This window comes from Cibotium barometz, chromosome 35 (assembly GCF_041138505.1).
Source record: "Cibotium barometz isolate CiBa-2024 chromosome 35, ASM4113850v1, whole genome shotgun sequence".
NCBI classification, from domain to species: Eukaryota; Viridiplantae; Streptophyta; class Polypodiopsida; order Cyatheales; family Cibotiaceae; genus Cibotium; species Cibotium barometz.
In genome coordinates, this window is record NC_141080.1 from 14,220,803 (window position 1) to 14,240,586 (window position 19,784).

General features: G+C 45.9%; 1 protein-coding gene across 13 annotated transcripts in view; it reads right to left on the bottom strand.

Annotated features, from left to right (window-relative positions):
• Positions 1–19,784, bottom strand: part of LOC147618182 (putative cyclic nucleotide-gated ion channel 20, chloroplastic) — a 155,514-nt gene that overhangs the window by 88,899 nt on the left and 46,831 nt on the right. For all 13 annotated transcript variants that reach the window (XR_015262071.1, XR_015262073.1, XR_015262068.1 and 10 more), the window contains exon 5: positions 7,850–8,101. Coding sequence is in view for 5 of the 13 variants with exons in the window: in XM_086774606.1 (XP_086630732.1) it covers positions 7,850–8,101 (252 nt within the window). In the remaining 8 variants the exon portion in view is untranslated. The remainder of the gene's footprint in view (positions 1–7,849; positions 8,102–19,784) is intronic.

A 19,784-nucleotide genomic window follows, 5' to 3' on the forward strand; every position in this document is an offset into this window, starting at 1 on the left:
ATATTATGAGATACGAGGCCGTTTTCACTGCCTGTTTAGAGAGGGTTTTGGACCACTTTCTAGAGTCGTGAGATATCAGGATCAGAGATGCCTCGGATTATACTTGCTGGAGCTTCGTAGACATAGAGAGGGTCTCTTGAGAGGGAGGGCATCAGAGAGGGAGAGACACCTACAGAGGCAGATTACAGACTTCTTTTGACCAGAGATTGAGCAGTCAGGCCAGCAGGCATTGCAGCTAGCTCCAGAGTATAGCCGCACTAGAGGTACACTGATTGATCGGGCTATAGAGCTGGGGCGGTCCAGGCGCCCCAAGATGAGAGGCCCATCTCGACACCGGCGGAGACTACAACAGAGGATCAGGACCATACTAGCACGGCATGGGAGACGTCCAGTCAGAGTACTCACCATGGAGGACATTGAGGATATCCGCCATCGACCGATGAGAGACTTCTTTGGATAGTGATGTGTATGATGCTTACCTTTGTTGCTGGAGTTTTCCTCCCAGATGTTATCCATTAGGAGCTCATAGTACCGTACTTTTCCTCATAGTTATTTCAGTTTCCGTTAGTTGTTTTTAGCTTTTCTTACACAGACATTGTATCAGATCCACCAATTGTTGTAACCTTTTTGGTCTCATAGGTCATTTTGGCCTTTTGAAGACGTTAATATATCATTTCATTTTCATTTCATTTCTCTCTCTCTCTCTGCAGGACATGGATACCGCCCACACCAGGGGTACACTGATTGATCGTGCGATTGAGCTTAGGTGGTCCAGACGCCCACGACTACGGAGGAGGGCATCCCAGCATAGACGGAGGTTGCAGCGGCAGATTCGGATTATTCTTGCGAGGCATGCGGGACACCCAGTCAGGGTGCTGACCACAGAGGATATTGAGGAGATCCGCCAGTGTCCGATGCGGCACATATTATGAGATGGAGGTACCTCCATAGTGTACCTTCCAGTTCCAGTTTCATTTTCTAGGTGCCAGTAGTATCATCTTTATTTTTCATTTTCTGGGTTTTTTTATCCAGACATTGTATCAGATCCACCATGATGTAACTTTTGGTCTCATAGGTCATTATGGCCTTTTGAAGACGTTAATATAACATTTCATTTCATTTCATTTCTCTCTCTCTCTCTCTCTCTCTCTCTCTCTCTCTCTCTCTCTCTCTCTCTCTCTCTCTCTCTCTCACCTCCATAGCGTACCCCCCCCCTCGCTATATTCCAGTTCCAGTTTCATTTTCTAGGTACCAATAGTATCATCTTTATTTTTCATTTTTCTGGTTTTTTTATCCAGACATTGTATCAGATCCACCATGATGTAACTTTTGGTCTCATAGGTCATTATGGCCTTTTGAAGACGTTAATATAACATTTCATTTCATTTCATTTCTCTCTCTCTTCGCTCTCCTCTCCCGCTGCGCCCACCCCTCCCGCTGACCCCTTCGCTCTTCGCTCTCCCCTCCCGCTGCCTGCTTGCGCCCCCATCTCCCTCTCTCTCTCTCTCTCTCTCTCTCTCTCTCTCTCTCTCTCTCTCTCTCTCTCTCTCTCTCTCTCTCTCTCTCTCTCTCTCTCTCTCTCTTCCGCCGCCCTGTTAGGGCCGCCTGCTTCGCTTCCCCCTCCCGCCTGCTGTTCGCCGCCCCCTCTCTGTTCGAACTTTCTGTCACCCCCTCTCGCCTGCTCGCTTCCGCCGCCTTCCCTCCCTGCTCGCCGCCGCCGCCCTATTAGCGCCGCCTGCTTCGCTCCCCCCTGCTGCCCTGTACGCCGCACAGTTCTGCTGGCAATGGCCAGTCTATCTAAACGTTAGCGCCGCCTACCCTTGCTCAGGCCCCCAAGGCAGCAGCATAACTCTCTCTCTCTCTCTCGCTTCTTCCATGGCTTCCCCCTTGCGCAGCCCGATGAAGGCGACCTTTATGGTCACAAACAAGAGGATAACAAATGTGGAAAAGAAAATGAAGGAATGGAAGGTAGAGATGGAGGGATGGTGGAAGGAGAAAGCCAACTTTCTCCAAATGGTATTCAATGAGGGTAAGCGGTGGAAAGAGGAGGAGGAGGACCTCATAGCGGAAGTCAAAGACCTTCACGGGGAAGTCAACACGCTCAAAGGCGTAATTTCAGCTCTTCAGAGGGAGCTTGCAGAGGCCAAGGCAAATGGTGGACTTGAAGAAGGTGAAATTCAGCCATCAATGATAGAAGAGCTCAAGGTTATCAAAGAACAGTACGGGCAATTAAGGAAGAAGAGAAGCAACATGAAGCAAAGACTTCCTCGTGGGTGGAAGTCATCACCAAGACGCAAAAGAAGATGGATGAAGCGGAGAAGTGGATAGAGGTCGCCAAGAAGGGTAAAGGTAAGGAGATAACAACCCCTACACCTACAATCATTAACATGACTTTGGAAGAGGAACAACGAAGACGTACACGTGCTTTGCATGTGAGGATTACCGGCCTTAAAGACAGGGATAAAGTTGAAGAGGAGGTGAAAGAGCTTATGGTGTTGATGGGGATTGACAGTCCGGCACACGCAAAAGCTTGGAGAGTGGGCAAAAAAAGCGGAGGCAACGGGGAAACATCAAAGGAAAGAGCTCTCATACTTCGCTTCCCCTCTATTGAGGCGAAGAAGGAGTTCTTGAAGAGACGACCCACTTTAAAGAATACAGGCATTTTTCTTGGTGATGATCTTACTCTTTCACAGCTTGCACATATGAAGGAAGTTATGCCAGAGATTAGAGCGGCAAGAGAAAAGGGAAAGATAGCATTTTATAGAGAAGGGAGGGTGGTCATCGTGGAGCGACGCTCTACATGACGGTGCGAGACCTATGGGACCAAATTAAAGCTGGCAGCCTGGAACTGCAATGGATCCCTCAGACCAGGGAGGAGCTGCAAAACCGCTTCTACACATCGTTCGGAGAGATGATCAGGCCAGATATATGTGGGTGAGACTGAGGGCCGACACAGGCAGATTCCTGTATATTGCCATATGCATTTTGCTCCTAGTACATCGACATATGCAGCACCTAGAGGGCAGTCTCCTTTCTCTGTGCTAGATGATGACATATGGGAGTTCTCTAGGGATGGAGACATCATCCTGTTAGGGACTTTAATGCCCGGACGGGCAACCGCCAGACAGCCTTTTATGATACCTCGGAGGAGATGCTGAGAGAGCTGGACACTCTGGATATGGGATTAGACAGACGCTCACAGGATGTGGAGTGCACAGAGTATGGGAGATATTTGGTAGATATGGGGACTGCACATGGGTTGGCCATACTTAATGGCTTGCAGAGGTTTCCGTCAGCAGCTGGATTTACTTGCTTTCCACATAGACATGGTGCTAGCACAGTGGATTATGTTATGGCTATGCCCAGCTTTGTTTCATGCATTGAGGACTTCACAGTTGGATCTCGGCCCATTGGGGTAGTAGTGGATCATGCATTGTTGACATTGACTATCTCTTTTCACTTTACCACAGCTCAGAGGACACGAGGGGCAGATCACACTCGATATACTTTTACCTCAGAGACTGATGCTGTCTACACAGATGGGATTTACAAACGTCTGTACACAGAGGAGCCAGGGAGACCTTTGGAGGAGTTGACCCATATACTGACTGTATGATGAGGAGTGCAGAGAGACCAGAGCCCGACTGCAGCGGGAGGTTGCTTTGGGAGTCACTACTCACCGACAGTCACGTATTGCCTTCCGACGTCTTGTGCGAAGGAAGAAGCAGGCCGGCCTTGCTCAGCTAGAGCAAGAATTATACCAGCTGTTCTTGAGCCAGGATTCGAGGGAGGCTTGGCGTCTGTTTCATGAGTCCTCCCCTGCTTTGGCCATCACTTCTACAGAGGTCTGGGGTAGTTATGCAGCATCTCTATATACAGTTCCTGGACAGACACCTTTTCCTGACCCGCCAGCACCATGCCCACAGACATGTACTTTCTTTACCGCAGAGATGGTAAGGAAGGCCATTGATAGGATGAAGACTGGGAGAGCATATGATCATGATGGATTGGTCGCTGAGCACTTTATTCATGCGAGAGACATGCTGGCAGAGCTTCTAGCAGTGATGTTCAATCGTGCTATGTGTGAAGGCTTACCCGAGACTTGGAGTAGGTCCACCATCGTGCCTATCTTCAAGTCAGGGGACCCTATGGAGCCAGGGAATTATCGCACTATTATGATTGGTCACACACTAGCACGATTGTATGCATCCATTCTTGAGCAGCAGTTGAGTAGATGGGCAGAGAGAGTTGGCATTCGAGCAGAGGGACAGGCAGGTTCAGGAGAGGTTTCTCTACTCTTGACCACATCTTGACTCTCCGGGCCATTATTGAGGAGGGCAGGTCGCATGGGCGACGGATTTATTGTAGCTTTGTGGACTTCCGCAAAGCATTTGATACAGTGCCCAGAGCCAGATTGATGAGGCGATTACAGGAGATGGGGTACCCACAGAGCTCATATGGGGGATTATGGCTTTATATAGATCAGTTGCAGGACAGGTACGCACCCCAGAGGGGGTCTCTACTTTGGTTCACTCCACTATAGGAGTGAAGCAAGGTTGCCCGTTATCTCCTTCACTGTTTGGTATGTATGTGGATGAGGCTTCTGACTACATTGAGAGATTGGGGGACAGAGGAGCCCAGCTAGCAGGTACATGGATCCCACTATTGTTATATGCTGATGATATTGTGTTGATCTCTGATTCCCCTGAGGGTATGCAGCGTCATCTGGATGCTTTACATGAGTTTGCACATGATAGTGGATTGTCTGTCAACCTTGGCAAAACCAAGGTTATGGTGTTTAACACCACGCCACAGTGGGTTAGGCGATCAGCTTCCACTTTTACATATGGGCAAGAGATTGTGGAGTATACAGATGCATATACATATCTTGGGGTAGTATTCAGTGGGCCAGTGTTTTCGATGAGGAGAGCAGCAGAGACTAGATTGACTAGAGCACATGCAGCCCTGGGTGGTTTGGAGAGGATGTGTTCGCAGGTTCAGTTTCAAGAACCTCGAACGAAACTTTGGCTTTTTGACACTCTAGTGACATCAGCTATGCTTTATGGAGTGCAGATATGGGGACCTTCAGTGGGCCATCACAGCGCAGGCGGGTGGAGAGGTATGGAGAGGCCTTAGGTATCTATGATTGCTAGGATTATTAGAGCCAAGGCCGTGGTACCTCATGAGATTATTCGAGCAGAGCTGGCGGCTGCCCCTCTGGTGATTGAGGCTCTTACGAGATCAGTCTCCTACATACATGGCTTGTGGGATCTCCCTCGAGACAGATATGCACGCCTCGCCCTGGAGTCCTCCCGACAGTTAGCTTTACAGGGAGACACGGCTTGTTGGTATGGACAGATGACATCTTGGTTCCAGGCATATGGTTTTAGCATGGACAGATTGCCTCCCTTCCAGTATTCTCTGGAGGCACCCTCTCTCACTCTCACACGGACAGAGATTACCAGACTCATCCGTCAGGATTTAGTTCAGCTGGACATTAGGAGGACATGGATACAGCCGACTGAGGAGCTGGGCACGAAGATGGCTTTCTACAGAGAGCATTTTCTTCAGCTCACAGCAGATGGTTTTGTGATCAGACCCAGTTACATGGATGTACACTTGTCTCATGCAGTACGATGTGCTATTGGTCAGATTCGCACATCCTCACACCAGCTTGAGATTGAGATTGGCCGATATAGAGGTATACCAGCTGAGGCCAGGATATGCCGAGTATGCCATGGGGAGCCAGAGACAGAGCTGCATTATATATGCCATTGTACTGCATACTATGAGATACGTGGTCGTTTCCACTGTTTATTCAGAGAGGGTTTTGGACCACTTTCCAGAGTCCTGGGGTACCAGGACCAGAGGTGTTTGGGATTGTTCTTGCTTGAGCTGCGGAGACATAGAGATAGCCTGCTTAGGCGCACAGAGAGCCAGACTCAGAGGCACATTACAGATTTCTTTAGTCCAGCCATCACTGCGCCAGATGGACCACAGCAGCAGCAGGACATGGATACCGCCCACACTAGGGGTACACTGATTGATCGTGCGATTGAGCTTGGGTGGTCCAGACGCCCACGACTACGGAGGGGGGCATCCCAGCATAGACGGAGGTTGCAGCGGCAGATTCGGATTATTCTTGCGAGGCATGCGGGACACCCAGTCAGGGTGCTGACCACAAAGGATATTGAGGAGATCCGCCAGTGTCCGATGCGGCACATATTATGAGATGGAGGCACCTCCATAGTGTACCCCTCCGTCCCACATGATATTGTATCCTCTCACTATATTCCACTCACCTCCATAGCGTACCCCCCCTCGCTATATTCCAGTTCCAGTTTCATTTTCTAGGTGCCAGTAGTATCATCTTTATTTTTCATTTTCTGGGTTTTTTTATCCAGACATTGTATCAGATCCACCATGATGTAACTTTTGGTCTCATAGGTCATTATGGCCTTTTGAAGACGTTAATATAACATTTCATTTCATTTCATTTCTCTCTCTCTCTCTCTCTCTCTCTCTCTCTCTCTCTCTCTCTCTCTCTCTCTCTCTCTCTCTAGCACCCTATAAGGGTTTCTGTTTACCTTCCAGTTCCAGTTTCATTTTCTAGGTGCCAGTAGTATCATCTTTATTTTTCATTTTCTGGGTTTTTTTATCCAGATATTTTATCAGATCCACCATGATGTAACTTTTGGTCTCATAGGTCATTATGGCCTTTTGAAGACGTTAATATAACATTTCATTTCATTTCATTTCTCTCTCCTACGCCTTCTACTCTTGTCCGTCATTTCCGCTGCCGCTATACTTCTCCTCCCGCTCGTCACTTCTGCCACCACCGCTATACTGTATGTCCCAACCCCAGACTATAGAGTGTGTCCCAAGCTCCCACCCACACTAGTTCGCCTGCGCCCTCTCCTCCCACCCATCACTTCCGCAGCTGCTATACTGTGTGTCCCAACCCCGGGCTATACTAAGGGAGAGGTTTAAAAAATAATGAAGAGAATTGTACGTGTGTATTTTTGAATCGTCTAGGTAGATAGCCAAAGTGGCAAATCCTTCAAATTCTGTATGAAGGCAATTTAAAAAAGCCCAAGCAATGTGAGTAATATAGTCCTTCCCTTTGTGATACAAGCTTGTGAAAAATGCTGTGCTAATTGTTCAATTGCTAACTTAATTGTAAAATTTATTTCATTATTAACAGAGGTGAGGCTGCAACAGCCTCATTATTAACAGAGATGAGGCTAAAACAGCCAGTCTTACATCCTTGGTGGCATTCATGTTTAGCCAATATTGCAGAGGCCTCCATGCCTCCAAGATAAGCATGACCATATCATCTGATTTTGAACAAATTGGTATGTGGTTCTTGGCCTCTTGTTATGCAAGACCCACTCTGTGGTTTAAGACTTCCGAAGGCAACCCAACTTGGTGTGGTTGCCTTGTTTTCCATCCATGTGTTGGTCAGTTGAGAGAAGGGAGACATTTGAAAGATGGAGGAGATCACACCGAAAGGGCGTCTGCCCATGGCTTCGCAAGAAGTTGTGCTATGGTAAGCCCTTTCCACCCCTATAGACAATATGGATAAAGGCTTTTGGATGTGCAAATTGCTTTGGTCTTCAACCAATGGTCATGTAGTTGACTTGAGAAAGCTATGGTGTTTCCCAATAAGTAGGTTGCTCTGATCCCAAGTACACAGTCCCCTAAATGATACGTCAATCCTGCAGCGGCTTTGGTGGGAGACAATCTGGCCTAGAGTCTCTTGATCTGCACGCCTTGCTTTTAAATAGACAAATATGAAGAAGTTCAATGGCTAGCAAGGAAGGTTATAGGTTTTTGCTTCATTAATCACCTGTAGACCGAAAAGGTACCAGCAAGACCCAACAACGTGAGCCACCAACAGAAACAGAAGTAGGTTGATGATAAAATTAGCCCATGCTGTTTCGAAAATGAATCCTGTTGCTGAATTCCCAGCAAGCAGTGGAACAAAACGTATCATTCTGGGAAAATATTGCACAAGGACAATGATTCTGAGAAGATTCTTGGTGAAGTTTGCAGCATACACCATTCCAACAGCCTTCGGAATTATCAGCCACATCATAATCTGCAAATTGCAAACCCATAAATAAATAAATAAAGCATAGACAATTACCGGCCTTTCCTTTTTTTGAGAGAGTATTATATCAATAAATAAGTCATTACAAAGCTTCTTGACATCTTTACATCCTCTAGCTAGCATTTCAAATCAAACTCATTCAAGTACGGCACATTCCAGGGAGAGACAGCAAGTTGCAACAGCGACCCACTTTTCAAAACAGTGTTGTTTCCACATGTCACAGTTGTGAAGAGGCAAGTGAGCTTTTTGAAGGCACGCAAGTTCCTGAGATACACATCAGCATTCCACACCGCTTTCTACAGACGTGCAAGCCAGTAGTTTGTGCATCTTTCCGCAGCAGGGGCATCTGTGTGCACGGCTGTTTGGATGTGTGCGTGTGTGTGTTTGTGTGTGTGTGTGTAAGAGAGAGAAAGAAGAAAGAAAGTTATACCAACGTCTTCAAAAGACCCATAGGTTCTATGAGACCAAAATGATGTATACATGAAATCTCGTCACGGATGAAAAAGAAAAAGTAACAGTAAACTAAAACTGAAAACTGAAAGCTAGGATCTCAGACTCTGAGATTATACAAGATAAAAATCTAGATCCTACTATGCCAAGGATAGGGTACAATAAGTGATGGGATACGAGAGAGCTGAAAAAAAACAGTCAATCAACCCTGTATGCCGGGCAAGGGCCTCTAGAATGTCCATCATGGGTCATACAAGAAGGCTAGAGATGTCGATAGTCTGCTGTGAGGGTGAGACCTCTAACCGGTGTACTCCATGATCTGGGATAAGATTCAAAGCCCTCTCTAAATAGACAATGAATCTCCCTCTGATCTCATAGTAGATTGGGTGCTGGCAAACATAGTGCTCCTTCAACTCAACCCCCATCTCACAGAGTCTACAGGTCATGTCTTCTCTGGGTATCCACTCAGCTCTCCCACTCTCTATCCTCAATCTACGGGATGATACCCTAAGCTGGCCAATGGCTATCCTCATAGCATGCGACATGAAGACATCAAGGTAACCTGGTCTCTGTATGAAACCATCTGTTGTGAATCTCTGAAAATGATCTCTGTAGTACTGCATCTTGGTAGGTAATGGGCCTATGACCCATGTGTTACGTGTGTATAGCCTCAGTAGCTCATATCAAATCACCTGGTTTCTATCCTGATGTGTAAGCCTAATGTAAGGGGAATCTCGATCATATTGAAATGGAGGGAGCTCGTCCACCAGTAGTCCACGTACCTAAAACCAAGTGAGTACTCTGCCATACTAGATGAATACTCTCCTCCTCTGGGTGCTATCTGTTGTGATGACTATTTTGCAAGTCGAGGGAGTCAAAGTGGATCCATCTACCTCGCCCTCTGTATATAAGTGACTATCTAGGACAAGGCCTCCATCAACATAGGAGCCACAACAAACTCTGCCAAGATGATTTGGTGGGGGACAGATGGTTTGTTGCGTATAATCATGTAGCAAGGTTGGTTGCCCGGCACGCTAAAGTGGTGGTTCTCGTCTGGTCCTTAATGGACTCCCCAAGGCCTCAACCTCGCAAGCCGAGGCCACCCCTTTCTTCCACCACAGGTCTTGGTGGTACATGCATGCATGCATACATACATACATGTGTGTGTGTGTGTGTGTGGGCAAGTAGTGTGTAGTGTGTGTGTGTGTGTGAGAGAGAGAGGACCTGCGCGCGAGCTGTCTGTTGCCCTCCGCTGCTTCTGCACCTGCCCTCTTTGCTGCTTCTGCAGCGCTGGCTACCCTCCGCCCTTTGCAGCCTCTGTAGGGCCAGCTGCTGGTCGCCCTTCGCTACCTTTGCAGCGCTGGCTTCTTATTGCTTCCTCTGCAGCGCCACTTGCGTACAACTTACAACCTGTTCCCGCTCCAGCTTCACGCCTTCCTTTGCTGTTTATAGCTCCTCCCGTTATCTCTACTGTGTTGCATCTTTTTTCTCTCAGGTGCGACTGTGTGTGTGTGTGAGAGAGATGCTCGTTTGATCCTGCTGTTGCGTGTTTCCTTCCTTTCCTCCTTCGCTTTCCCTCTTTCTTCAGTCTACAAGCTGCAGCGCCTGCGTGCGTGCATAGCTGCGTCTGTGTGTGTGTCAGCCTGTTCCTTTTCACAGCCTTTCCCTTTCCGTGGTTCTATCAATGGCTTCAACTTTAGATGTTTGTACATATGCCCGAAAAGAAAGATCTGCAGATGCTCAGCGACGCCTATCAGAGCCGGCTTTACAAGATGATGCATTTACGTTGGAAGCTCAGTATGTGTTTGATACCCTTAAGGATGACTTTCAACAGTCACGACAGGAATGGGGCAAACCGATTCCAGAGGTCACCTATAAATTGAAGTTGCCGTCCCTGGTAAACCCTCTCAGAAAGTTGTCTCAAAAACTACGGTTATAATATTCTTTCCAGGAAGAATCCCTGCGGCCAGCGATGTCGCGCAGTGGATTAAGTCCATCCTTGGAGGATGCTTTGTAGAGGGAGTGTATTTTGCTTCCAGAGGCTTTTATGAGGTGCATTTATCAGATGCTTCATGCAAGCAGAGGCTTCTTGAGTTCTCTCCCCTGTTTTATGGGAGGCAAATGGTACATGCTATGCCCTGGTCCCCAAACAAGGACTATCAAAGTCTTATACGGCATCACTGCCCTGTATGGGTTGAGGTTGCAAACTTCCCGGACTATATGCGTGAAGAGTTGCCTGGCCTGGCTGCTTCCTTGGGACATGTCATTTGTCCACCACGCCCCATGGGAAACCGTAACAGGTTCTGCATTCTCTGGGACACTCACATACCTACCCCTCCTTCTATTGCGGTGGAAGTTGAGGGAGTGCAATTGGGCAAAAAGTATTTTGAATTGAAGTGGGGTGTGTTTGCAGGTGCTTGTTTTGCCCGTCACAAGTTTGCGCATCTAGCCTCTGAATGCCCAATGGTCCTGCATCAGCCCCCCCCAAATGCTTTGCCACCCCAGACACGGGAAAAGAATGATAATTTGCAAGTCAAGACAGCAAATACAAATGGAGTAAAGAATGCAAAATCAGTCAATCAGGTGCCCGCACTTGCAGGAAAAGGAAAAGATAAAGGGAAAGAGAAGATGAAGGAAACTGTGGGAATTGATCAAGACGGTTTTAAACAACCCAGGAAGGTGGTTGTATTGAAGCAACGCCCCCTTCAATCTCGTCAATGGGATGCTTCTTCTCCCTCACCAGGACAAACTTCTACTTCAGCCTCTGCTCCTATCCTTCAAAATTAGGTGGGCGTACTGAAGAAGGGCATCCCCATATGTGATTCAGAAGAAGAGGAAAATGCTATGTCTTTCATGGGCATGCAGCCTATGCAGGCAGAGGCCTAGCCTCTCTGATGTCTGGTTCTTATCCTCACACTCTGCTGTACATACCTTTTCATGTTTCAAACACTTAAGTGCTTTACATACAATGTACAGAGCCTCTGCAATGTCTCAAAGTGGAGGCTTTTATGGATATATGTACATAAAATGCAGCCAGATATTGTTTGTTTGCAAGAGCATAATCAACACTCCATGGCTGGACAACATGGTTTTTTGCACGGCTATGATATATATTATGCTGGTACTGCTACCTATTCAGGCGTATGCATACTGGTTAGACATGAGTTGCAGCCTCAGTTGGCCTTCAATGACAATAGTGGCAGATGGATAGTAATACAATGCAATGTTAATGGTGATATTTTTGAGTTTGCATCAGTCTATGCCTCCCAGACCTCTGCCACCATGAGGGCTTCTTTGTGGGATTCTTTATGCAGATATCCATGGAGATCCAATGCATTCATCTGTGGGGATTTTAATAATTCCCCTCTCCCTAGAGATAATGCTATCATTAGAAAGGCACAAATGGGATGACATGCTTCTTTCTATGCAGGCTGAAGATTTATGGGTACTTCTCCAAGGGTCAGTCCCTGGATATACTTTTCATCATAATGCACTTACTACGTATTGGGCAAGGCTTGACAGATGGTATTTGTTTTATCCACAACAATTTGCAGATTTTAGCCCTCATCTCTTTATAGATTTCTCATTGGGCCTGTCAGATCATGCTCCGTTGTGGATGAATTTGCAGCTTGGCATGCCTCTTGATGATTTGCCATTTCTCTCCAGTAGATTATTGCATGTTAATCGGGCTTATTTCCAACATCACAACTTTCAGCAAATGATCAGATTTGCCATTCATCCTTTGCCAGTTCATGCCCAGGAGGACATGAATTATGCTTGGGACAGCTTCGTCTCTCGTATTCAGAATGTCATTAGGGAGTATGGCAAATGGCACATGACAAAATGGAGGAATGAGGTTAAATGGGCAAAAAGGACAGCACAACATTTGACTGAATTTTCTCAGTCGAGGCCACTCTCTGATTCAGAAAAGGATTCCCTTTCACATGCACAATTTAAACTTACTGTTAATGATCAGAGGAAATTGCACAAATGGCAGATTAGGGCAAGAATCAAGCCCCTCATGGATAAGGGCTGCTCTTCAAAATCCTTTTTCCAGGGCTTGCATGCTACTCGAAATAAAAATTCATGTCTAAGGGTTAGGAAACTGGATGGCTCTTGGACTCACTCTTTCTCTGATCTCCAAGACGAATGCCACAATTATTTCCAGAAATTGTTTTCTGCTCCTGTTTCCCCATCAAATCAAGTGACTGATGCCAGGACTGAATTTCTTCAATATGTTTCTGGAATAGTTGAAATGGATGATGCTCTTACCTTGGAGAGGCCTTTTACTGACACAGAACTTGATAATGCGTTGTTCCACCTCAGCAAATACAAGTCCCCTGGCTGGGATGGCCTTACAATGGAATTTTATATTTCTTTTTGGGATGATTTAAAAGAGGTCCTTTTGCGAATGATCAATGTGGCCTGGCAAGAAAATCAGTTGCCGCACTCTTGGAAACATGGTATAGTCAAGCTTGTCCCCAAAAAACATCTGTGTGATCATATATCAGATTGGAGGCCTATTACTTTGATGCCTGTACTTTACAAACTTATTGCCAAAATGATTGTACATAGGCTTCACAGGATACTGCATGCAGGACTTCATCCTCATCAGTATGGTTTTGTGCCGCGAAGACAAATCCATGACAATATATCCAATGCCTTGACTGCAATTGAATATGCTAAGTATTCGCATCAAGATGTGCTTATATTGCAGGTGGATATTGCTAAGGCATTTGACAATGTTCAATGGGATTTTATCTCTCAGATCATGACAAAGTTGGGCTTTGGTCCCAAGATGGCAAATGCTGTTTATTGGCTTTATTCTGGCTCTACTGCTCAGTGCATTCTTGGGCACCATCTGTCTCGGTCATGGATTTTGGGTCAATCAGTTAGACAGGGCTGCCCTCTCAGTGCCCTCTTCTATGCCATTGCGACCCATCCTCTTTTGATGTATCTTGATCATCTTACAAGCACAGGACCGATGACTGGTCTCAAAATCCCAGGGGCTACATCTTTTTTGGCACAAGCATATGCTGATGATTCCTTCTTCATGCCACAGAATTCTCCTCAGGAACCTCGCATGCTTATGGCCACTCTTTCTTTATATGGGTTAGCAGCGGGATTGCATGTCAATTTTGAAAAATCTAAATTACTCCCCTTGAAACAATGTGACTGGCATTCTATTCTTTGGCCGAGTCAGGTGGTGCATTCCAGAGATATTGTCAAGCATTTGGGATATCCCATAGGATGGCATATCACCAGAAAGCAGCAGTTAAAATGGATTTTCCAGAGACTTCAACATAAACTGGAATACTCGAAGATTTCTACTTGGCCTCTTCATGTCAGGCTCAGAATAGTGCAATCCATTGTGATGTCCTATGTCCAGTTCTATTTGCCCTTGCTGCATTGGTCCTCCAGGGATATTTCAGCTTTTATGTCTCAAGCTATGGAGATATTATGGAAGACAAAAACTGCTATAAAAGCATTGAGACTGATGAAGATGGAAATGGTGTGCTCCCCAAGGATGCATGGTGGACTTAATGTCCTCAATATAAAATATCATGTACTTGCAAGGAAGGCTACAATGTTGCATACTTTCTTCCGTCAACAGCAGCCATGGACTTGTATGTTAGCATCCATGTGTGTCAACATGAGGACTTGTGCTTATGGTCATTGGATTACGGATCATTGGGAGGTTGTGATTGGGAGATTTGTAGGGAGGATACTTGGTTGTCCTTTCTCTACTGCCCTCATACTTGATTGGAAACAAGTTCTCTCTAAGGTCAAATGGGCTCCTGATAATTGCTTGGAGACAAACTCGATGAGGAAAGAAAGTATTCATTGGAGTGCCATCTTTGACACTCCACTTGCTTTACAGGAACCTGTTCGGGCATACAATCTTATGAAATTGGGAATTAGGTACATACATGATGTGGTAGATGATCGGGGATATGTCTTATCCTTTCCCCGAGCCACTGCTACCTATGCATTGGGAATGCATCATAGGTTGATATGGAAGAAAATTGCTGATTTATTGCATCCCTTTTTACCTATTCCACCCGTGGTGGCTAACACAGACAGGCTTATGGATTGGCAATTGCAGCCATCTACTACATGCATTCATCCTATTCCCCTTCCTGCCTTAACCTCCATCAAAGCCTACAGGCTTCTTCAGCCTGCCCCATGGATTCATCAACATGCTAATTCTCTGTGGCATATAAGGAAGCCCCTCTCATGGTGGCGGAAGAATCTCCAGATGTTGTGGAAGTGTAAAATGCCATTGAAACAAAGACTTTTTCTTTGGAGATGTTTGACAGGCACATTGTCAGTGGGGGTCATACTTGCTAAACGTCACATTGCACCTTCCACATGTCTAAGATGTCAGGCTCCCTCAGAGACTGTTCTTCATCTGCTTTGGCACTGCCCTTGTTCCAGGATCCTCCTCAGGAGAATTTCAGATTTTCTTCGGCTCCGTTTCCCTAGTCACATATTTGGGAAACATTTCTGGCTTTTTGGCAGATATATGCGGTCCTTGTCCCAATACTCACTATTTCTCTCTTGGGTGAGATATTGGGCTCTTTGGACAATTTGGAGTGAGCATAATTTGGCATACTTGGGTCGGCAGAATCACCAGTCATATGAATCCTTCAGAGCCTCATTGCGGCAATCCTTATATGATGCCTGCCATGAGGGTGATATGGATGCTTCTTGTTTAAAGCTTCTCTTTATGTTTCTGACATTTGGGATACTCTCCGCTTCGGAGACTTCCCATCTTGTAAATTTATGAGCATATAAATATACTGCACTGGATATTACCAAAAAGTGTGTGTGGGCAAGAAGCGCATTCAGGTGTAGCTATGTGTCTTTTTTCAAGGAGTTCTCCAACTGGGAGGCACTCCCAACAAGCATCGCCATAAAAACAATCTGGATTTGAGTGGCAATTTATTTTGCCAAATTTTGTTTAGATTTTGTTTCCACCAACGGATTGTCTTAGTGAGGAGCCAAATCTTATTGAATAATCAACCTGTAGATCAAAGCAGCGAAACCTGAGGGAAAGAGTATCTAGGATAAGGTCCAAGATCTGCCCCATGGAAAATCCAATCCTCCGTTCTTTCACCATCCGAAACAACCGTAAGAGAAGTAAAAGGCTGCAATTGTTCCTGTAACATGCACCGTAAAGGTCTGTAGTGCATACCCAACTGCCAACAGCTTTGAGCTTGAGGAAAAGACAAAACATTTCCTTCAGCATCAACATCTTGGCAAACCCGAATGCGTTTTGTAGAAAGAAAGTAAGCCCAAAATGCATCTGGCACTGCTATCTCAATACAGCAAGTAAATTATGTTCTGCATTTTTGGACCGAAGCCCAACTTTGCCATAACTTCTGCAATGTAATCCCATTGGACTAGATCAAAAGCCTTAGCAATATCAACCTGCAAATAAGAGCACATCCAGCTTGGTATACATTAATCATAAGCAAAAGTGATTCTTCAAGCATAGGCCAAAACTGCAAAAAGAACTCCACAATTAATCCATCCCATTCTGGAGTCTTTCATTTACCAAGCGCCTTTAGTGCCCTGTTTAGTTCCACAACTGAAAACATGAACTCCAAATCAACCGCTTCATCCATATCCACAATGTTAGAAACACGAGACAGAAGCTCATGCCTAGCCCTACAAATATCAAGAGTGATCTGGGGCAGTGTTGCAAAAACATGTTGAAAATGCATAACACATTCGTATCCTGAAGAGTGCATGTGAGAGATCGGAATTGTTCACCAATAGAAGCCATTAAGTGGGTAAGAAAATCTCATCAAGAGGCATATCAAAGTACAAACCCAGCCAAACTGGTGCATGACTAGAAAGGTTTAGAGAGTAATCAATCCACATACGACATGGAAAAGCGTCAACATGATCTGCATGCAAGAGGTATGAGCGATCCAATCTTGCACGATAATCCAAGTGCGCATTATGGTGAAAAGTAAAACCTCTCTTATCAGGAGAAGTGGCTGTCCATAAATCTCTCAATCCAAGATCAACCATGACATTTCTCCATGCCACTTTCTCAGAAGCAAGCATATGTGAATGACCTCGAGTGTTGTCTTGAGGAGGAGAGGAGTTATTAAAATCCCCACAAATAAGCGCATTGGACAACCAAGGATATCGACTCATAAAATGCTACAAATGAGTTTGATGGGCTGAAACTATAGGGGCGTATTCAGAGCCAAACTCATAGAGCTCCCCATCGAGCATGCAGCAGTGCAAAACAATCAGTCTGCCATCTGGATCATTATAAGCCACTGTAGGCTGTAAAATTTGCTTAACCAACACACAAACACGAGAGAAAGAACTCAAGCCAGCATAGTATATACAGTAACCACCAAAGAAATTTGCCTTGCAACAAATTCGTGCTGGTTATGTTCTTGAAAAAACATGATATCAAGATGCATCTTATGTACATATTCCCAAACAAGTCTCCGTTTCTCAGACGAACACACCCCCTGTACATTGTATGATACACATTTTATAGATGCATTTATCATCATGAACAGGAGAAAAGAGATGGTTAAGTAACCATCGTATCTATATCACCCTACAAAGCCTAAATGCCACCTTTCACAGCATTAGACGAAATCATACCAGCATCTATCTCTATAGAGGCAGATGCAATATCAGAAGATGAAGCATGAGTCTGCACAGAGGAAGGATCAAACCACTGATGGAGTTGTAGCTAAGGTGGCCGTATAATCTTTATGGCATTAGGGGTTTGCCAACTGTCCTTATAACAAGCAGGTCTGCGCACATCTATAGCAGCTTTGTCCTTAGGAGGCATGTTTTTTTGCACTACTACTTGTTGTGCTTGTTGGGGTGCTAATTGTGGCTGCACAATGCCTTTTCCTCTAGTCTGTATACCAATCATGGGCCCTGTTTGACCTATCTTAGATGGAGGCGCATTATCATTAACCAAAGCTACCGGCACCAAGGAATCAACAGTAGGCGGGTGTAATTTGAGGGTGGGGCATTCATCTGCTAAGTGTCCAAATTTATGACAGTGAAAATACACGCTTGCAAATGCGCCCCATTTAAGCTCAAAACATTTTTCACCCATATGCACATCATCTACTTCCATACTTATCGATTCAGGGGTGGGGATATCCATGTCCCACAAAACACAGAACTTATTACGATTACCCATGACATTGGGGGGGCACATAACCATGCCAAGAATATGTGCCAAGTACGGAAGAGCATCACAAAAAATCACACGAAAGCCAACAACTTTCACCCAAACCGGACAACGATGCCACACAAGCGCCTAATAGTCAGTAGTAGGGCTCCAAGGTAGCGCATGGACCACGTTGAACTTTCAACAAAGGAGACTTTTCAAATAGCTGCTCCTTGAAATCAGGCAACTTGAGCACCACTTCATAAAAACCACGGGCTGCATAGTAAACACCTTCTACATGTAAACCAGCAAGCACTGTGTTCAACCACCACTGTCCATCATCCTCTGCAGAGGGCACCCAGCCCGGAAAGAAGAGAATTACAAGCTGTTCAGATAACTTTTTTACTTTAGGGAGAATTAAATTCTTCGAGATAGTGCACTTTAGTGTAGGTTTGGGCTTCTCCCACTTTGCACCTTGAAAATCCTGATGCTGCACATCATAAAGAAACTGCACAGCAGGATCCTCATGTCTTGGCTTCTTGGAATCTGTGGCATCAATAGATTTTTCATGTCCTCTTTCATAGTGAATTTCATGTTCCTATTGTCTCATGGTGTCAAGAGAAAAACCAGCCACATCCATAGCTCATAGAGAGCGCTTGGAGAAGATATCTCGCCGATATCTCACACAAATACACACACAGCGCGACCTGCTCTCTCCCCCCTTCCTACGATTCTACTTGCGCCTCCCTCCCTCCCCCCCCCCTTCCCTGCCGTCACCTTCGCCACCCCCCCCCCTCCTTCAGCCTCGCCTCCCCTCGTTTCCCCCCCTCCCAACCCCCGCTTCCCCTTTTCTGCCTCCCCACCCCCTGTGCTTGCCCCCCCCTTCCTTCTTCGTGCTGCGCCTACCCCCCCCCCTCCTCTTCTGCTCGTTAGTCTGCCCCATCCCCTCCCCCTTCCCCTTTCTCAACCTGCGCCCACCCCGTCTTTGTTTTTTTCTTCTCTTTCTCTCTCTCCCCCCCATGAGAAAACCTGGTTTTCCTAACCTCAAACATTGTTGTAGATCCCGCCAAAGAGAACAACCAGCCCCTACTGTATGGGGAGCATAAACACCAACCAACCAAAGAAATTGTTCTTCATAAGTGATCTCCACAACCATAAATCTACCATGTACATCTTGATACACAACAGAAGGCTGAAAACGATCATGGACAATCATCATCACCCCTGACTAGGTGGAAGGGTGTCCATTGAAGAAAACATGAAAACCTCTATGTATAAAGCCACCACCCGCCTGACTATGTTGTTTGTGCTCAACCGCATAGAGAACATCCCATTGATTAGACAACAATGTTCACCACAAGACATACTGCTTCTTACGGGAGGAAATCCCGCACACATTCCAATGAACCAGCTTCATAAAGACAAGAAACAAAGTCAATGAGAGCGAGGCTGCGGCCTGCCCAACCTTTCATTAGCAACCAACGCTACACATACATCACCCATATAGTCACCCAAAACTGCAAAAGCATTTTGCAAAACCCCAGAAGATGGTTGTCCGGATGAAGAGGGCTGATTCCATTGTTTACCTCTTTCACTTGTATACCTTCTATCCCAAGGGGTGACAACATGGCCTTGTCTATCAAAAGCCAAAGAAGACGAAGCTCATTAGCCCCAGTAAATCAAGGGCGCAAATTATATTGCATAGGAAGAGATTCACGTCCCTGGACAGAAGGCTGACAGTCCGAGAATGAGCACCACCTTGATGTGAAGTAGCCTAGCAACCATAAGTAATAGGAGGATTGTGCAAATTCCGGATTTCCCCTTGGCCAGATGATTGATCCATGTTTTTGCCTTTACGCCTAACCACATCTTTCCAAGGACCCTCCTCCTGAACTACTTGTTTTCCTCTATCCTCAACCTGGTGTACATCAGAAGTATTGCATGTGTGCTCCACAACCATGTAAGAAGTATCCTTGCCCACCTCAAACTCCACCTCAACAGGCACCCCCTGATCTTTGTCATTGAGCTTGCACTCAGCCATGAAATGCCCCAATT